At 39.9% G+C, this 17,267-nt stretch overlaps 1 protein-coding gene across 10 annotated transcripts in view; it reads left to right on the top strand.

The window, feature by feature from the left end:
• Positions 1-17,267, top strand: part of myrf (myelin regulatory factor) — a 181,210-nt gene that overhangs the window by 128,845 nt on the left and 35,098 nt on the right. For all 10 annotated transcript variants that reach the window (XM_052029422.1, XM_052029425.1, XM_052029428.1 and 7 more), the window contains 5 exons: positions 3,914-4,037; positions 10,662-10,857; positions 12,448-12,524; positions 13,356-13,466; positions 14,983-15,073. In XM_052029422.1, coding sequence (XP_051885382.1) covers positions 3,914-4,037; positions 10,662-10,857; positions 12,448-12,524; positions 13,356-13,466; positions 14,983-15,073 — 599 coding nt within the window. The remainder of the gene's footprint in view (positions 1-3,913; positions 4,038-10,661; positions 10,858-12,447; positions 12,525-13,355; positions 13,467-14,982; positions 15,074-17,267) is intronic.

Here is a 17,267-nt window from a genome sequence, read left to right as displayed (position 1 = left end):
TTCTTATCCAGTGATCCCTGGTAAGGCACATATCTTTCGATGTTGGATGAAGATTGGATAGGGCTTATTCCTGAAGATTGGATCAGGCTTGTCCTTGCTGACAATCAGATCTGAATACCTCTCTGGGATGCTCATGTTTGGTATGAATTTGAGGATAATGCATCTTATGGCTCCTGCTGCAAATCTGCCAAAGAAATCCTGCTTCTGAATTCTCATTGCATTAGGATGTACACTTCCCTTCAGTTTCAAGACAAGCCTATTTCCCCCACTTTCAAATTTCATTTATAAACATAAATTTTAAAAATCTAAAATTTTTTTCTCCTTACAGCTGAAAATATTGAGGGGAGATCTGATAAACATGTTTGAAACCTTGACAGTTTTACGTAGGATAAGTAGAGAGAAGCCATTCCCATTAGTGGAGGCGTCCCAAACCAGATAAAATGCATTTAAATTGACTCTCTGAGATCCAGAGTGAAGATCATTCTTAACCGGTGATCTGGAACATATTGCATGAAAGTCAGGTGGACACAGGTTGAATTGTTGCATTCAAAAGGGCATTGGATAAATATTTGAATATTTAACAAAATATTAAGGTTATGAGAAAAACACAGGGTTGGAATGATGAGATTGTTCTATAAAAAGCCAGCACGCAATGGCTGAATGGTCTCTTCTGATCTTTAAAAATTGAATGAGGTATGGCATTGAGGATAACATCATGTCTACATCCCTCCATTCTCAACAAACTAACTCCAGCCCCTGCCCCATCAGCCCATCCAATAATTACCATCATGAAACCAGTGATAAAAAGACTTGCCAAGGCACATCGAGAAAAAGAGTTTGTGCGTTGTATGGAAGGTTGGTGTTTTGTGCCCACAAAGCATCGAGCACCTTTGGAATTGGAGTGAGGTCTTCCATTGCTACCCCTGCTCGGCTCTATTCGATGTAGTGTTTTGCAGTCAAGCGTTTAACACTGTGGCTACTCTCTGTGCCAGCTACCTTTTCTTAGAAAATACCACGGGAATAATTCTGCCTTTGCTCTGAAATGCTCCCGCAGTGATATGTTGTTATGCAGCAGGTGGCTGGGTGGTTAGCCGAGAGATATATTTCAGAGTAGCTGCTGTCCCAGGGAGACCTGCTTCCAATGACTTGGCAGTTCTCTGGAACTGCCATACTTCCATATGAGATGAATGTTCCCAAACTATTGTTCTTCTTAAGATTGTCTCCTTAGACTCCTCAAGAGATCCCATTTGTTTTTCTCCCTTTGTTCCAGAGCAGCAGCCTCTATTTTACTCACAGTTCCTCATTTTTGTGAACTAGCGCGCAATGATTCACTCATCATTCTAGGCACTCATTCCTCCTGGCTTGCTCTCTTTGCTAATGCTTGCACATCCACTGTAAGTGGCTGGAATTGGGTAATAGTGTGCAACTTCTGTGGATCTGCAAATGCCAACAGGGAGGCAGGCCTTTTTTGTCTCCACGGCAGCTTCTATGATGTGAGAGACACAAGACCTTGATAGTTTTGCAATAAGCAACATTTTAAGACATACCACAGTTATTCATGGCAATGTAATACTTTAAGGAAGTTCAAGACAGTGGGTACAGATAATGAGTTGTTATCTATCAATTTGACAGATTTGCTGTCTATCAGTTTGACAAGACAGTCAATGTAATGGCAGTCAGTAACTTCAATGATCAAGTGCAGCATGTACAATTTCATTTGCAGTTCCACAGATGATGAAGCAATCCATGTCCATGTGCAGCAAGAGCTGGATAACTTCCAGGACAACATCTGATAACTAATACTCATACCAAATAAGTGTGAGGCAATGAACGTCTCCAACCAGAGAGACTCTAACTACCTCCTATTAATTTTAAACTCTATTGTCATCATCTAATTCCCCACAACTAACATCCTTGTGATCACCTCTGACCAGAGACTTAACTGGACCAGCCACAGAAATACTGTGGCTGCACAAACAGATCTGAGGCATGTCCTTAACTATTGCAAGTTCTTGTGTCTTTCAAATCCAGAACCACAGCTGCTGCGTGGTGTCACCCAATCCCATCTGGATATTTTGTAATGAGTAATTGAGTTTGTAATCTTGCAGAGTATTATTTTTCAGTTACAACTCAACAAGCTCAACATCATTCATAACAAAGTAGTCCACATGATCAGCACCTCATCCACCATCTTAAATGCTTACTCCCTCTGCCATAGGCTTACATTGGCTGCAATGTGAATCATCTCTACAGTGCACCCAGCAACTTAACAAGAGTTCTTTAACACACCATTCTGCAAATTTGCACCCTCCTCTACCTAGAAGGATAAAGGCAGCAGGTTCATGGGAGCACCATCATTTCCACATTACACATCAAGTCACAATGGACAGAGAGTAACATTCTTTTTTCATCTTTGGGTCAAAATTTGCAAACTCCATATTCCAATAGCATTATCAGAGGACCTTAACCGTGCTGTTCCAAAAAGTGGCCCACCAGCATTTACTCATGGACTGATAAGGTTAGGCAATAATCCAGGGTAGTCCACATTCCACGAATAAATAAGTGTTCAAAAGTGTTTTAAATCTATAAATGGTAACAAGGCACTAAGTGTAAACAATATTATCCTAATTCTTTGGAGAACAAACAACTAAGCATTGAATTCATCTGATTATTTCTTCTGACAAACTGTTCTTTCCATCCCTCTTAAGGCATTCCTTTAAACATTCCCAACTCTGTGGCATTCATGCACCATGACACCATTCAGCCTCAGCTAATCAGGGCACTGTTGCCCATTTAACCCTTGTAAGGACATGTTTCCATTTTTTTTGTCCCTAACACTTTTTAGCAACATTCTACTGATCACAATTTACATAGTAGTAATCCAGTTTAGGAATACACTTACAACCTATCTCTCTATTGACAGGGTCACTGGTGCATCTTCCTATTAAACCAGTTTCCTCTACTTTTTGTGGTTGGTAGGAGGTGTGGTTCCTCCTGGTTGTATGCTCTTTTTACCTTGTAAAGGAAATGATACAGGCCTCTCTCAGAGAATTTCCATCAAAATGGTCAACTCAAAATCTCAAGATATACTGATGCCTTGTCCCGCTTTTAAAAAAGCATCTTTGATAATTAGCAGATACTTGTAAAAAGGCAGTGTTGACAGAATGTTTCCATGATGAAGATACATAAGTGCTTGGAGCATTTGGTCTTTTCAAAAATGAGTATCCTTAATGCTTAGATACAGAGAGGAAAAAACAAATATGGTAGGAACCAAGGTGAGTAAAGCTGCATGTTGGTGCCAGAGCCTTGACTTACTTTGCTGCTATCCTGATCTCTTTGTATTACGTGTATAAATATTGATGCTATGCATCAATCTGTATTAATTTGAAAACTAATAAAAAGATTGAAAAAGACTTACTTCGCTGCTCTTCTTCAATTATATTGTATTGCATTGTTGAGTGTTTGCACTACACTGCCTCCACCTCCCTCTTCAGACACTCTAGAGAACTCCTCTATACTCTCAGTGCCCATCAGAGTGCCACTCTTGGCCACTGTTTTTACCAGCAGCATCTCTATTGATGTTTTGGGAATTGGGAGGGGGCCGAGGGCTAGTGTGGTCCAGGCGGGTCCAAAGTTGTTGATCCTTCTGTCATCTTGCTAATGTTGCACATTGACTGGTTTTTCCCTTTCTTCTGGACATTGATGCATTGGCAAATGGGAGTTCTGGTAGTAAATGCCACTGTGCACTTGGCAGGTGTTAGGACAGGCCTGCTGAATGTGTACCAATGGGAGAAGGTTCGAGTCTCACTATCTGGGACTTTCAAATTTAGGGAGCAAGGTTTGGCTGTTTAAGAGAACATTTTCATCCTGGCTTAGGTTGATACTAATGCTCTTTCTCTCCATTGGCTTTCAGGGTTAATCCAAGACAATGACAGCCTGAATGGCTCCTATCTGGACCCCAACTATCAGTGCATAAAATGGCAGCCACACCAGCAGAACAAATGGACCACTCTCTGTGATGCCAACTGCAAAGATCTGTGAGTATTGGCCAGTGTGAAATTTGGCATTGTAATCCTATTGTAACCATTAACACAGTGGGTGAGTCCAGAATATTGATGTACCAACACACGCTATAATCTCACAAATATTGCCACTTTTCTTTAAGAAAACAATTCTGAACCAAAAATTAAGTATGGTATTTTGACTGTAGCCTTTCACCATTGACATCAAATTTAAATTCAGCCGGATTGAATGAAAGGCTCCTCTTACAGCTGACTGTAGCATCACAATATAAATTGGACAGTCTCAATCTAAGCTTTTTGGCACTAAACAACAGTTGTCCTTAATTCAGAACTAATTGGCATCAGATTGGCATTCCAATTGAGAGAAGCCACAGGATTGATGGTGAGGGGGAATGGAAGCAAAACCACAGGAACTTAGGTTACCTAAGCGTATTTGAGGGAATGGTGTAAAAAGGGAGTTTGATGCATCTCTAATGCTGAACTCCATATGATCTGGTCGTCCTGAAGCTGACATTGAGTGGAAAATAAGGTATTCTGTTCACAAGCACTTACAATAATCAAAAAAGAAACACAGTCTGAGATTAAGTTAGGAAGTTCTCTGAAAGCTAGAGACAATGTCTAGGGAATGATGAATGGAAAGGAATTGGCAGTGAGCAATCAGCAGATCCCGAGGAGTGGCTTCACCCTGTAACTCCTTAAATTCCTGAGGATTAGTTAGGGGACAAGGAAGGTGGGGGGTGGGGGTGGTGCAGACTCAAACCCTTGCTGATTGCACAGTTTCAGAATGAACAATTGCAAAGATTCTGCAAGTGACATAATTCTGGCAGTGCTCATTGCTTCTGACTGATAAATTTAATCGCAGTGATTACTATATCGGGTTGTTTTAAAAATGTTTGGCCAAAGCTTGTTCTGTCGCTCAAAAACAATGCAGCTACATAAACTGCTTTGGCAGTGTGTCTTCATGTCACATCAAGCTACAACTACAGTGAGGAAATGATCCAGAGTTATTCTGGCTCTTTTTCCTTTTCGAAGAGAAATTAAATTTCAAACATGTTTACAGAGACCATTGCACTGTAAGCCACCACAATCTATTTATTAAAGGGGTGAGGTCTTACATGGGAAATTTCAAATAGAACAAATAGGATGATTTGAATATCCCCTCTGAATTGCACATGATGCAAACTTTTACTTTTCAACGTACACAATAAACTAGCAGACATATAAAATAATTCCTTTATTTTTATTGGGGCAACATTCAGGAACTATTACTCTCTGGTGTGGGAGGATCTTAACATAAAGACTGCAACATTTCACAAAGAAAGCTCGGCACCATATTCTCAAGGGCAAATGGCAAGGCAGAGGGGGATGGGGGCAGTACTAAATGTCCATTTGCCATACAATAAAATATATGGAGGAATGAGCTAAACTGAGATCTAAAAGAGGAAACTGGACAATTTATAAAGAAAATAAATGAAACATGAGTTAGTGGTGGAACCTAACAGAATAGTTTAGACAATGTCACTAGTGGCAGCTGTTGAGTTTGTTTATTATAAATTTTATTTGAACCACAGAACCCAGCTTCTTTCCTTTCACCATCTCCTCCTCCCAGCAATTGCAGCCATGGTTACCACAGTGCTTGTCTTCCAACCTTGTATTTTTTGCACAGCATCATTTGTCATACTTCACCAACAACATCAATTGTAAAGCTTAGTGAAACCCAATTAGTTCCATTTATAACCAACCATTCATAATCAGGGCATATTTAGCAATGGCTTGCCTTCCCATTCCCCCCACACCATTACCTCTGGAGACTCCCAAAGATCTGTCTTTGACAGTCCTCTTCCTCATCTGTATCCTTTCCCTTGATCATGTGGAGACATGGGGTCATCTTTCACATGTATGCTGATGATACCAAATTCTGCTGCTTCACCTTTTCTACTGACCCTCATCTGTATGACTGGGAAGACCTAAATTCATAGTTTTGGGCCCCAATGCAAACCTTGCCACTATCTCTATTATCTTCCCTGGCCTCATCTTAGACTGAACCAGACATTTAGAAACAGTGGAAAGACCCTACTGACAATACAAGCTATCAGAAAGCCATCAGTCCATTTTTGGGGGCTTTACCATGGGTGCCTGCAGGCTATCCACTTGCGGCTCACTGTGCTTCACAGGACAACTGAGGCAAAACGCTGGCAGGAACTTCGGGGTAGTAAGGCCCTAAAAAATCAGAGCCAGCCAGAGTGTGGACAATAATCACAAAATGTGGACACACTCCTGCCTAATATTTTCAAGAAGTGTGCAACGTCATATTTGGGCAGCCAACAAAAAAACTTTAAAATTATTAAAATTTAAAAAGCACACAAAACTGCTGTTAATTAATTAATTATATAAATGCAAATTTAAATAAAGAAAATATACAAGACAATTTGGCCTTAATCTTTCAGATTAATGTTGGCAACCCCATTCAAATAAATGGGGATAGCACTGGATGTGCAGCTTTGGCTGGTGTGTGTAAAGCAGAGGGGCTAGATACCAAGTCCATTGGCAGAGTAATTTATAGAATGACCCTGGGGTTCAGTGTTGAGTCCAGAGGTCAGATGTTTGTGAATTCGACTTCCTGGGCATTCCCAACCTCTGCTCCACAGTGCACAGGTGCAAAAATCTGGAATGTGCATCCATGCTCTCTGCTGATGGCTCATTACAAACCCACTACCTAGGTGTCAGCATGTTCTGGCCCAATGGGTAAAATTTATTAACATCAGCTTTACAGCCTGTTACTGCAGATACCACCGCTGATTTAAGTGGGATTTAATGTTAATAACTATTACTTCATCCTTTCTCTCTATCCTTTAATCTTTATTTTTCTACCACTGCTCACTCCCTTTCCCTCTTTTTCTTTATCTGTTGCCTCTCATCTTTTTTCCTATCCTTTGCTTACACTGTTCTTTTCTCCTTTCCCTTTCTTTTCTCTCCCTTTCTTACTGTCTCCCTCCTTCTGTCTCCCCTTTCTCTATCTCTCCACCTTTCTTGCTCAGTATGTGAATTCCTCAGTCTTAAACCCCAGCACAGTGATGACTGACTGACTACTCACTGACCTCGTCGAAGTTGTTGCTCTGAGTTTCCATGCAGCTGCTCCTTGTTGCTGTCAGAGACATTTATTAAAGTGCATTACACTTAAGGCTCAAAGCTATTGCATGTGGTTTAAATCCCATCTCCCGCTTCTCTACAAACACTCAGCAAAAGTTGAAGTTTGACAGAGTCCTGATGGAGAAAGAATTTTTAACCAGAAGTGCAACAGCTTTCTGTGCTGTGGCTGAACTGTCCTAACATACACAATTAGCATCAAGGTTCAGAGAATACTTGGGCCAGGCTGACAGTTCACTTGCTCCTTTTAAACACGTTTGCTGTACTCATGCAAGAGCTAACATGAAGATGTGCCAAAGCCAATATAGTGCTAGAGTAGAGATAACTGAATTGTTTCCTTATACCTGTGTGTACAGTACATACACAGGAGCTGATATAATGATGCACATGAGCTCCACAAGATCTGTCAGCTGAATTCAGTTTGATCACCAAAACAGCCACAGGACTTCAGCAACTGCAACACAAACTCAGGATGTTCTAATTCTGCTCAGGCCAGGATGAATTTTAAGAAGATTCTCAGTCGAATGGTTGAAAGCTGCAATCAGCATTTAAACAAGTTGAAATAAGAGGAAGAGAAATGAGCAAAAGTGTAACCTCAATGCCATTCATAGAGTGAATGGAAAAATCCAGTATGACAAATGGGTGAATGTGAATTCCTGGGTGTGTTTCAGTGCTGAATGTGGCCTCGTTCATGGGACTGTTTGATGACCTAGCTGTATTTTTTTTGGGTTGGAATTCTGTTCTGTCTTCTGCTGATTGACAGAAAACACATGCTCAGAGCTGTCCGTAGCTGATGTGTGTTTAAATGTGAGTTTAAACATTCCCATTGGAGTTGTGATTTCTTGCCTAATGTGGGGAATATTGAGTTTGGTTTCCTAGCAACTAGTTATGAACCTGCTGCAATTACATTCCTTGCATTTTTGTGGGTGCAGTATCTCTCTCAACAGCGCCGTCAATTTTCTATGGGTTATTAGCAAACCGACCATCGATTGCACCTTAATTATTTTGCCTCTTTTCTACTTTAAGCTACTTCCCCCCACCTCTCTACATTGCCCCACTCACCCGCCCATAACTGAGAGAGGACCCTCAAAATCATAGGATTAAGTTCCAAGCTTTAACACAAACCTACGTGTGTTGCTCCTTGTATAATACATGTCTTTGGTTTATGTTGGCTGTGAAATGGGTTAATACACTCATTTGGCTGGTCAGTAATAGAATTGACTGATCATTCAGATTGCTTATAAATGATTGGCTGTGTTAGGGTGTAGTCCCTAACTATTCGATATGAAGGATCCCATACTGAAAGTGATTAAGTTTTTGGGTGTCTGTTTTGGAGAATGACTATGTAAAGGAAATTCATGTCCAGTGATTTGAGGTTACGTTCCAGTATTTCACTTTAGTGCATTAACAGCAGTAAAAAATACCACTAAACTACATAGAACAATGTAAAAGGCACCATTCTGTTAGTTTTGCAGCTGCTCATTGTGAAACTGCACAGGGGCATCTTAAAGCCTTTATAATTTACTGTAACCCATTTATCACTGAATGTCACAACAGACTGCTTTTGATCTGCACAACATCTGCCAGTAAAACTGGATATCTTTATAATACAGTTTTGACTTAAAGACTGAGCCTTGATGATCCACAAAGCTCATCTCGGTCACAGGATCCTGGTGCTCAACAAGAAAAAGGAAACTAGATCCTGACTACTTATTCACTTCGACTCAGAAATATCATTCTGGTTTACAAAGGTCAAGACTCTACCTCTTTTAAAGTTGGCATTCACTTGTGCAGTGATCCAATACTATTTCTGAACAGGCACTGTGCCTTGCTTTCATATGGTATCAAAGATTTTTAATGGAGAAGCCCAAATCAAGGGCCAGGGCTCTCGGGACAGATACTCCATCAAGATTCTGAGCTAAATTGGATATACTGCTAAAAGAGAAAGAGACAAGAATGGTTGTGCTAGTGAGAAACTGTGAGTAAATTATAAGTATTTTCTTCCACATTACTTTCATGCAGTGAGTAATTATTTCAACTTGCTGCCTGGTTGTAAATCTGGTTTTGTAGATCAGCCTCTCGTTATAGAAACCAGGAAAATTTTATTTAACTGATATAAAAAACCATATACTGATTCACACCTCAGATTAATGAGAGACATGTTCCGAGTTGCTATTCACAAAGGCGAGGGTTACATGTCGGAACATAATAAATTCATTAGCTGGTGTATGGGACCCGGGTCATACTAATACATTATCAGCAGAAAAGGGTGCACCCAGAATTTAGGAGATTTAATTCCCGCTGCTTGATGTGACTGATAATGCTGAGCCATTGAAATATTGAATGTAAAACACAAAATTAATATTTACATCCTTTTGTCGATTTGACCATTTCTCCATAACCTCTGAAAACTCTCAATTGTTTAAAATTGTGGTCTGCTCAGGTATAACATTAAAACTCGAGCTTTTTTTCCCACATTGATTAGGTGCAGAGGACCCATGTGGTAATACAAAACAGATTGCCCTGACCTGGATAGGGAAATAAGTTCAGACAGCATGAGCGCGACCCACCTGATTTGAGCCAAATGTTCTGGCAGAGTATACACCCAACCCTTCCTGGATAATTGGCTCTTCTTGGGCTATGGTAAGATAGCCATGTTTTAGTACAAATCAGATTCAGAATCAGGTTTATTATCACTGACATATGTCGTGAAATTTGTTGTTTTGCGGCAGCAGTACAGTGCAAGACATAAAGACATAAAAATTACTATAAGATACAAAAATAAATAAATAGCGCAAAAGAGGAATAATGAGGTAGTGTACATGGGTTCGTGGACCATTGAGAAATCTGATGGTGGAGGGGAAGAATTGTTCCTGAAACATTGAGTGTGGGTCTTCAGGCTTCTGTACCTCCCCCCCAATGGTAGTAACATGAAGAGGGCATGTCCCAGGTGGTGAGGGTCCTTAATGATGGATGCTGCCTTCTTGAGAGACCGCCTCTTGAAGATGTCCTCAGTGGTGGGGAGGGTTGTTCCTGTGATGGAGCTGGCTGATCTCAAAGTCTTGATTCTGTTCTGTTTGCCATCGCCCCAGTCTCCTTTGACCTAGAGCGATTCCCATTGTCCTGGTGCATTGAATGAAACATGCCCGCCTTTATCTTTGTACAGCTCCTGTAGTCTTACCTTCCTCCCAGAGTTCCCTTCTTCAGTCCTCTTACTCTCTCTCTGTATATTTTCCTCACAATTAATGACAGAGCCGTTAGTCTTGGGTGCTCTCCCTCCCTAAATTCCTTTGACTCTGCACATTTGTCTGCCTTTGTCTATCTTTTTCAAAATTCACTGCTTGACTCTACTAATTCATACACCACAGTAGGTCCATTTTTCCTTCTGTTTGGAAAAAGACGTTTTATAATGAAAACGATAATGATTAGTGTCTGTGGTTATACATAAGCTGATAGTAGTATCTCTCCTGAATTTTCTCCTTTCTTTTACAGACCCAATCCTAGCTACAGAGTAGATGCTGACAAAGGCTTTAACTTCTCTGTCCCTGATGACGCTTTTGTTTGCCAAAAGAAGAACCACTTCCAGGTCACTGTTTATGTTGGCATGATGGGTGACCCTAAATATGTGAAAACCCCTGAGGGGCTCAAACCAATTGATTTCTTCTTCCTGAAATTGCACGGAGTAAAGGTGGGTGACACTTGATGGTAGGGGAGGAGTGGGAGTAGGCTGGCCTTTGTACTGGGTATATTTAATCCTTGGATGTATCTTCTCTCATTTGCCAATTTTACCAATATGTGGAAGCAAAATTAGCTTCTATTTGTAGTCACCCAGCTCTTGCCTACAGATTGTAATGGTCCAGTCAGGGATATTATTCACAATAGGTGAGTTGCTTGTTAGCTGCTGTTGAATGTTGTGAGCTCACCAATTGAATGGAAATGAATCAAGCTGGCCTCTGATTAAGGGCCAGATGGTGGGAGGATTGCAATGCCTACCTCCCATCTAGTTTTGCACTCTCGCTATGTCAATGTGATATTCTTCGATTGCCTATATAGGTATCTTGCCACCTCTCCCTTTCTTAATTTATTCTTTGGATCTGGATGCTACCAGGAAGGCTTTGGATTTATTGCACATCCTTCAGAAGGTGGTGGTGATCCACCCCCTTGAACCATTGCACTCCACATACCGAAGGTTCCTCCACAATGTTGTCATGCAGGAAGTTCTATGACTTTGTCCCAGTGAGGATGAAAAAATGGTAATATATTTCTGAGTCTGTGACATGGCTGGAAACTTGGAATGGTGATGATTCCATGTACCTGCTGCATTTACACTTTTACATGGTAGTGGATTTAGAAGGTACATTCTTAGAAGCCTAGAGGAGCAAAGTGCCTTGTACACAACACATAGTGCGCCAGTTGTGGAGCAAATCAGATATTTAAGGAAGTGCTGAGAGAATTATTGAGATTCCAAATTTAATATTAAATGCAACTAAAGAAGTTCGACATTGTGACCCATTACAATTGGCAAAGGTTACCTTCCCCAGTCTGGAACAGACTTGAACTAGAACCTGGCTACCCAACATCAGGCCGGTGGAACACAACTACATTTGAAAGGTTCAGCTTGGGTATCAAAAAAACTCTAAGTTGTCAGGCTGAAGTTGGATGAGGCTGGACTGGCTTTTTTATAAATAAATGCAGTGAGGCTCAGTACTGTGGGCAGCAATAGGGCTGATTGCCCACAAATAGCTTAGGGAATGCAAGTAGCACTGTAAGTGTTTCCTATTTCTCAGTGTATGGCTTCATTGTACAGCCTGGCCACCTGATCTGAGCTCCTCAGGATCCAAGTGTATGTGTGTTAGTTTGGATGTCAAAGAAGATCATAAGTCTTCAGGCCCAAGACAGCCTGCAGTTGTTAGGTTTTAAGTTTATATCAAAGGTGTCCTCTAATATGAATTCACATCCTAAGGAAACAAAGATCATTGTGCCACTCAGTGCCCATTGCAAGTTGCCTTAATTGTTTCTTACAAAAATTGGAAGATTGGATATTTTAAAATAATTAATTTTACAAATCCACCTTTAGGAGACCCATTGAATTAGAACCATTTACCCTTGAAGGGGAAGGAGATAGTCATCTTGGCACCATTTCAAATACATTTCTGACTTTATGTTTTTGATATTATTACTTGGAGTAGAATTAAGGTGTTTTGCAGAACAGTAAAATTGAAAAAGAGTAGGAAATGTCCTGTGTCTTGCTGATCTTTTTAAACTTGTTCTTTGGTAGTTGGAGGCAATGAACCAGAGCATCAATATTGAGCAGTCACAGTCAGACCGCAGCAAGCGGCCCTTCAATCCAGTCACGTAAGTACAACTCATACAGGTATTCATTGTGTACTTTAGGAATCATACCACCCTATCAATGGAGAGTGACTTTCATGTGTACATCAAGATATCAGCTTGGCTCAGTCAACAACACCCAGAGGATCTGGGATCAAGCCCAATTCAATGATACTAATTTGCATCTACAAGTTACTCTCTTTTGCATGAACTGTTGATGAAACTGTTTATCTTAAATTTATTCTGATAGATATGAAAATTTGGGAGAAAATTAAAGACAAGTAATAAATAATTTGGATTGCTTTCTGTAGTTACAAGGTGGCATGAGGAGCACAGACAATGTGGACGCTCAACAAAAGTCCAATGGCAAAACATTGCAGATGTCAGAAGTTAAAGTAAAAACAGAAAATGCTGGAAATATTCATCAGGTTAGTCAACAACTTGGAGGGAGAAACAGACTTAATGTTTCAGGTTGATACTGTCTAACCTGCTGAGTATTTCCAACATTTTGAATGTCTCTTTAACATTCCATAAGGTGGGCTGTTTCTTGCTTTTATGTCATAAATTGGGTGACAAATAGTAAGAAAGAGATGTCAAATTTAAATAATAATTGCAAAACTTATACAGGGTTCAGTGAACTTGAAAGATAGACATGAAAAATGAGGTGCATTGAAAAGATACAACAGAGTTAATGGATATTTAAGACTTTTGAGACATATTGATTGTGGGATAAACATATATAAGATACTGAATAAGAAACTGAGTTTGTATTTAGGTGAGAATATAGTGGTACTAGCATGTACTGAAGGATTATGATAGATTGAGGAAGTTGATAAATATCTTTGGTTCCTACAGAATTAACATCCCTTCTGATCAGGTCACAAAAGTCACAGTTGGAAGGTTACATTTCAGCGAAACAACAGCCAACAACATGAGAAAGAAGGGCAAACCCAATCCAGACCAAAGGTGAGAGACATTACAGTTCTTTATCTTAACCTGAAAAACTGAATAGGCTCCACCCTTTTATAAATTGATTTGGTTCTGGTTTACGTATTAAAGTTGTCGCTCAATATCACTATTCTACAAGACGAGATAGCAACCAGATTCCTATGCCTGATCACTATCCAGGGTGTGTGTGGTGAATGAAGATAAATTCAATCTTGTCTGTGATAGTTATCTTGATGAAATACTAAATTAAAATGCATTCTTATTACCCACAGATGAATGAAGAAAGATTTCATTTATATAGATCTTTCACATTCTCATGAGGTCCCAAAGTATGACCAGCCTATTGGTCTCCTCACATATCTCCTATATCTTTTACTCATGACTTTAAACTATATGAATCAGTTCTCAAGCCACTAATGGAAACAATTTCTCCCAATTTACCTAGGACTAGAATTTACCCTGTCCTGCTTTTGAACTCGGTACCTCAATTTATGAAACCCAGGATCCCATTTGTTGTTCCAATTGCTTTCCCAACGTTTGCTTCCAGTTTCAAAGATTTATGTACATACAGTTCCTCTGTTACTACACAGTTGTAAGAAATGTGCCATTCAGACTATATTGTCTTTCCTTATTCTTTCTGTCAAAGTAGATCATTTCACACTTCACTGTATTGAACTTCAGTTGCCATCTACCTGCCTTATATGCCAGCCTTTCTATGTCCTCTTCCTATGTATGAATATCTTGCTTACAACTTCCTTAAAAACTGCCAAGTGTGGTGTCCTGTGTAAATTTTGACATCTTACCCTGAACGCCCATATCCAAATCACTAATCAATAACAAAAATACACAGATCCTTCCAGTGACCCCCGGAGAACACATTGTCTACCATCCTGTTGGATGAAAGATAACCCTGCTCTTGAGTCCATTTTTTATCACTTTGTGATTGACCACCCCCCCCCCACCACCCCCCTCCCCCCCGAAATTCCCTGGGCTTCAGTTTTTGTAAACCTCTTTTTATTTGTAGCCTTCTCAAGTGCTTTCTAAAAATCCTACAGACAACGTAACCTGTGTTCCCTTAACCTACTCTGGTTCCTCTTAAAGACAAATTCCATCAGTTAGTCAAACACAACTTTAACAAAACCTTCTGCCTCTTCTTAATGAACTCTTTTGCATTAAGAGAGTTACATTGATTACATTTTGCAGGAAAGAAGCATTTAACTGAGAAATGATACTGTGCAATGCCACTGCTGTACATTTTGTACATATTGTTTACTAATTTTTCATTTGTTGGACTTTTCTCATTCATTTTCATCCTCCATCATTGTTCTTTTCCTAACACACTTTCTCTCACTTCTTTGGTGCATTCTATTCACGTCCACCTTTTTATTTCTAAACTTATCTATTCCCATCTCTCCTTCATCTCTTGACCTCTTTACCAAACTAATCTGTCTATGCCTCTGATACTCTCCTTTTCCTCTTGCTCTCATCCATCTCTCCCTCTCCCTCTCCCTGAATTCTTCCTCATCCCTTGCAGGTACTTCATGCTGGTGGTAGCCCTTCAAGTTCAGACCCAGAATCAGAACCACCTTGTGGCTGCTCAGATCTCGGAAAGAATTATTGTCCGGGTAAGGCTAATTCTAACTTTTGTATCTATGGGCAGTTTAGTCTGGTCTTTGGTTGTTAACTTTATTGAATTCTGGGATGTCATGTGGTTTAAAACCTTAGCAGTTTTTGTAACGTCAAGTATTTTGTTTGTATTGTCATTGTTTCCCAAAATTTTTTTTTAGAGTGACAATGCACATTAGAAGCTGACCAAGTCACTGGTTGCACCTTATTTCCATCGTCAGTTCTAGAGCTGTTACTCAGTAAACCGGATTAATGTTTATGTACCTGAGCATGTGTTTTGAATGGTAGGATCTTGCCAGCAATGTGTATAGGTATTGGGGACACTGGGAATGGGATTAATGGGAGTTAGTGGAATATCATCATATTGTAAATGACTTCCTGTGAGCTTATTCAGAGAGCTATGTGAAAGTGCCAGCTGCTTGCCTCTTTCTGCTGATTCCATATTATTAGCAATTTTGGCAGTTCATCTGAGTGTCAATTTTTGTGACTCTGGGCATAGTCTACAGGCTCTTTAGCTCAAGGAATTAATGCCGTCTGCACTTGATTTCCACACCTGGGCATTTTTCCAGAAAGAATCGTTGGATGTCCATGAGAATGAAACCTCCAGCTGACTTCCCTTGAACGTGGGCACATTGAGGGCAGCAACGCGATTCAACCCTGCTTCTTCCTGGCTGATTCTGAACAAATTGGCACATGGTTGTTTGGTACCTGTGACAGACTGAGTCTTTTGCCATAGTGATGGATTCTGAGACATAAAAGGAGATCATGTCCACAATTTTAAATGGGGTCCCCTTTGTACACACCAGTAGAAGTTGACAGCGGTGTGAGTGATGAACATCATTTGTAGCAAGGACTCACACGGTGCAGCTGCAACCATCTCTGATGTTAATTGTTGTACCACTGCCTTCATAGTCATCATGCTGTGTGCTGCTTAGAAATGTAACTACCCAAATGCATACATGTCTGTTCTAAACTATAGAATGTTGTTCAGGCATTAATAATAAAATACAGACAAGCATATGGAGTTTACTGTTGGTTATGTTTTGTGTTGAGAATCACAGTTAGGCTAGTAGGGTAGGGCTAAGAGTTGGGATGGGGATAAAGTGTTGTATCATTGACATAAATGGAAGGGAATAAGATTGGTTGTGACAGAGAGATGAAACATGTGGTTGCAGCTGGGGTTTCTGTGAATGATACTCATTCTCCCTGATTTAAGTCTGTTGCTGTTTACTCAGTACTTCAGAACTCAGTAGAAGTTGCATTATGAATGCAGAACATGTTGCCTGAAGACAGTATGAGATTTTGTTAAATGTCTGACTGTTCAATTACTGGAGCAAATACATTGGAAAGAATAAATTGAGAAACATAATGAATGGCAAGATTAACTAAAATCACAGAAAGTAGGCTGTTAGTAGAAGAATTATTACAAACAGTGGATTATTGCTATGAATTAATTATTACTGGCACTTAGTACTTAACAATTGGTCATCATTAAGTCAGTGGATAATTACAAACATTGGATAGCTACTTATCTGGTTTGAAATGTTCATAACATTGGGTGGTTGCCAGGACAGGGAGTTACCAACAATTAATGGTTGCTTATCAACTAGGGGTAGGTAGTAATAAAGCATTATTACTACCTGTTATTAATCCAGTAATGTAATTATTGCCAGCAATGAATGGGACATTGGGTGGATTGTAATAGCAGTTTCTTGTCTTGGATTATTATTGACTATGTGTAGAGACTGTTCACAAATGTCTCTGGCTGTCTCTGATTCCTCTGTTCTTCATTCACAGAACACGGCACAGGTGAGACATTTTAATGCTTAAAACACTCAGGAGACTATTTCAGAGCCTAGGTACAGTGGAGCCCTTTATTATCAGTAACTAAAGAGAACTGTACAGGAAGGAGGTAAGTTTAAGAACTGAGGGGCAAAAATATTGTTCAACAGGTGAGAAAAGCAGGCAAATTTCCATGCGCCTGTCACAGAATGGCTAAAAAGATTCATTGGACAATAGAGTGCTTTGCACCAAGGTGGCTTACTGAACAGCTGAAAACAAAAATGTCTAGTTCAATGATTCCGTGGCAATATAACAATATTGGTTTAATGTCCTAGAAAAATTATGTCATGGAATATTGAGGAATGATAATAAACAGGCTCCACTGTATCGGTTAACATTGTACTGAAGGCA

This window comes from Pristis pectinata, chromosome 14 (assembly GCF_009764475.1).
Source record: "Pristis pectinata isolate sPriPec2 chromosome 14, sPriPec2.1.pri, whole genome shotgun sequence".
In the NCBI taxonomy this organism is placed as follows: Eukaryota; Metazoa; Chordata; class Chondrichthyes; order Rhinopristiformes; family Pristidae; genus Pristis; species Pristis pectinata.
Note: the sequence above shows the minus strand (reverse complement) of the source record. Positions and strands in the feature narration are given on the sequence as shown.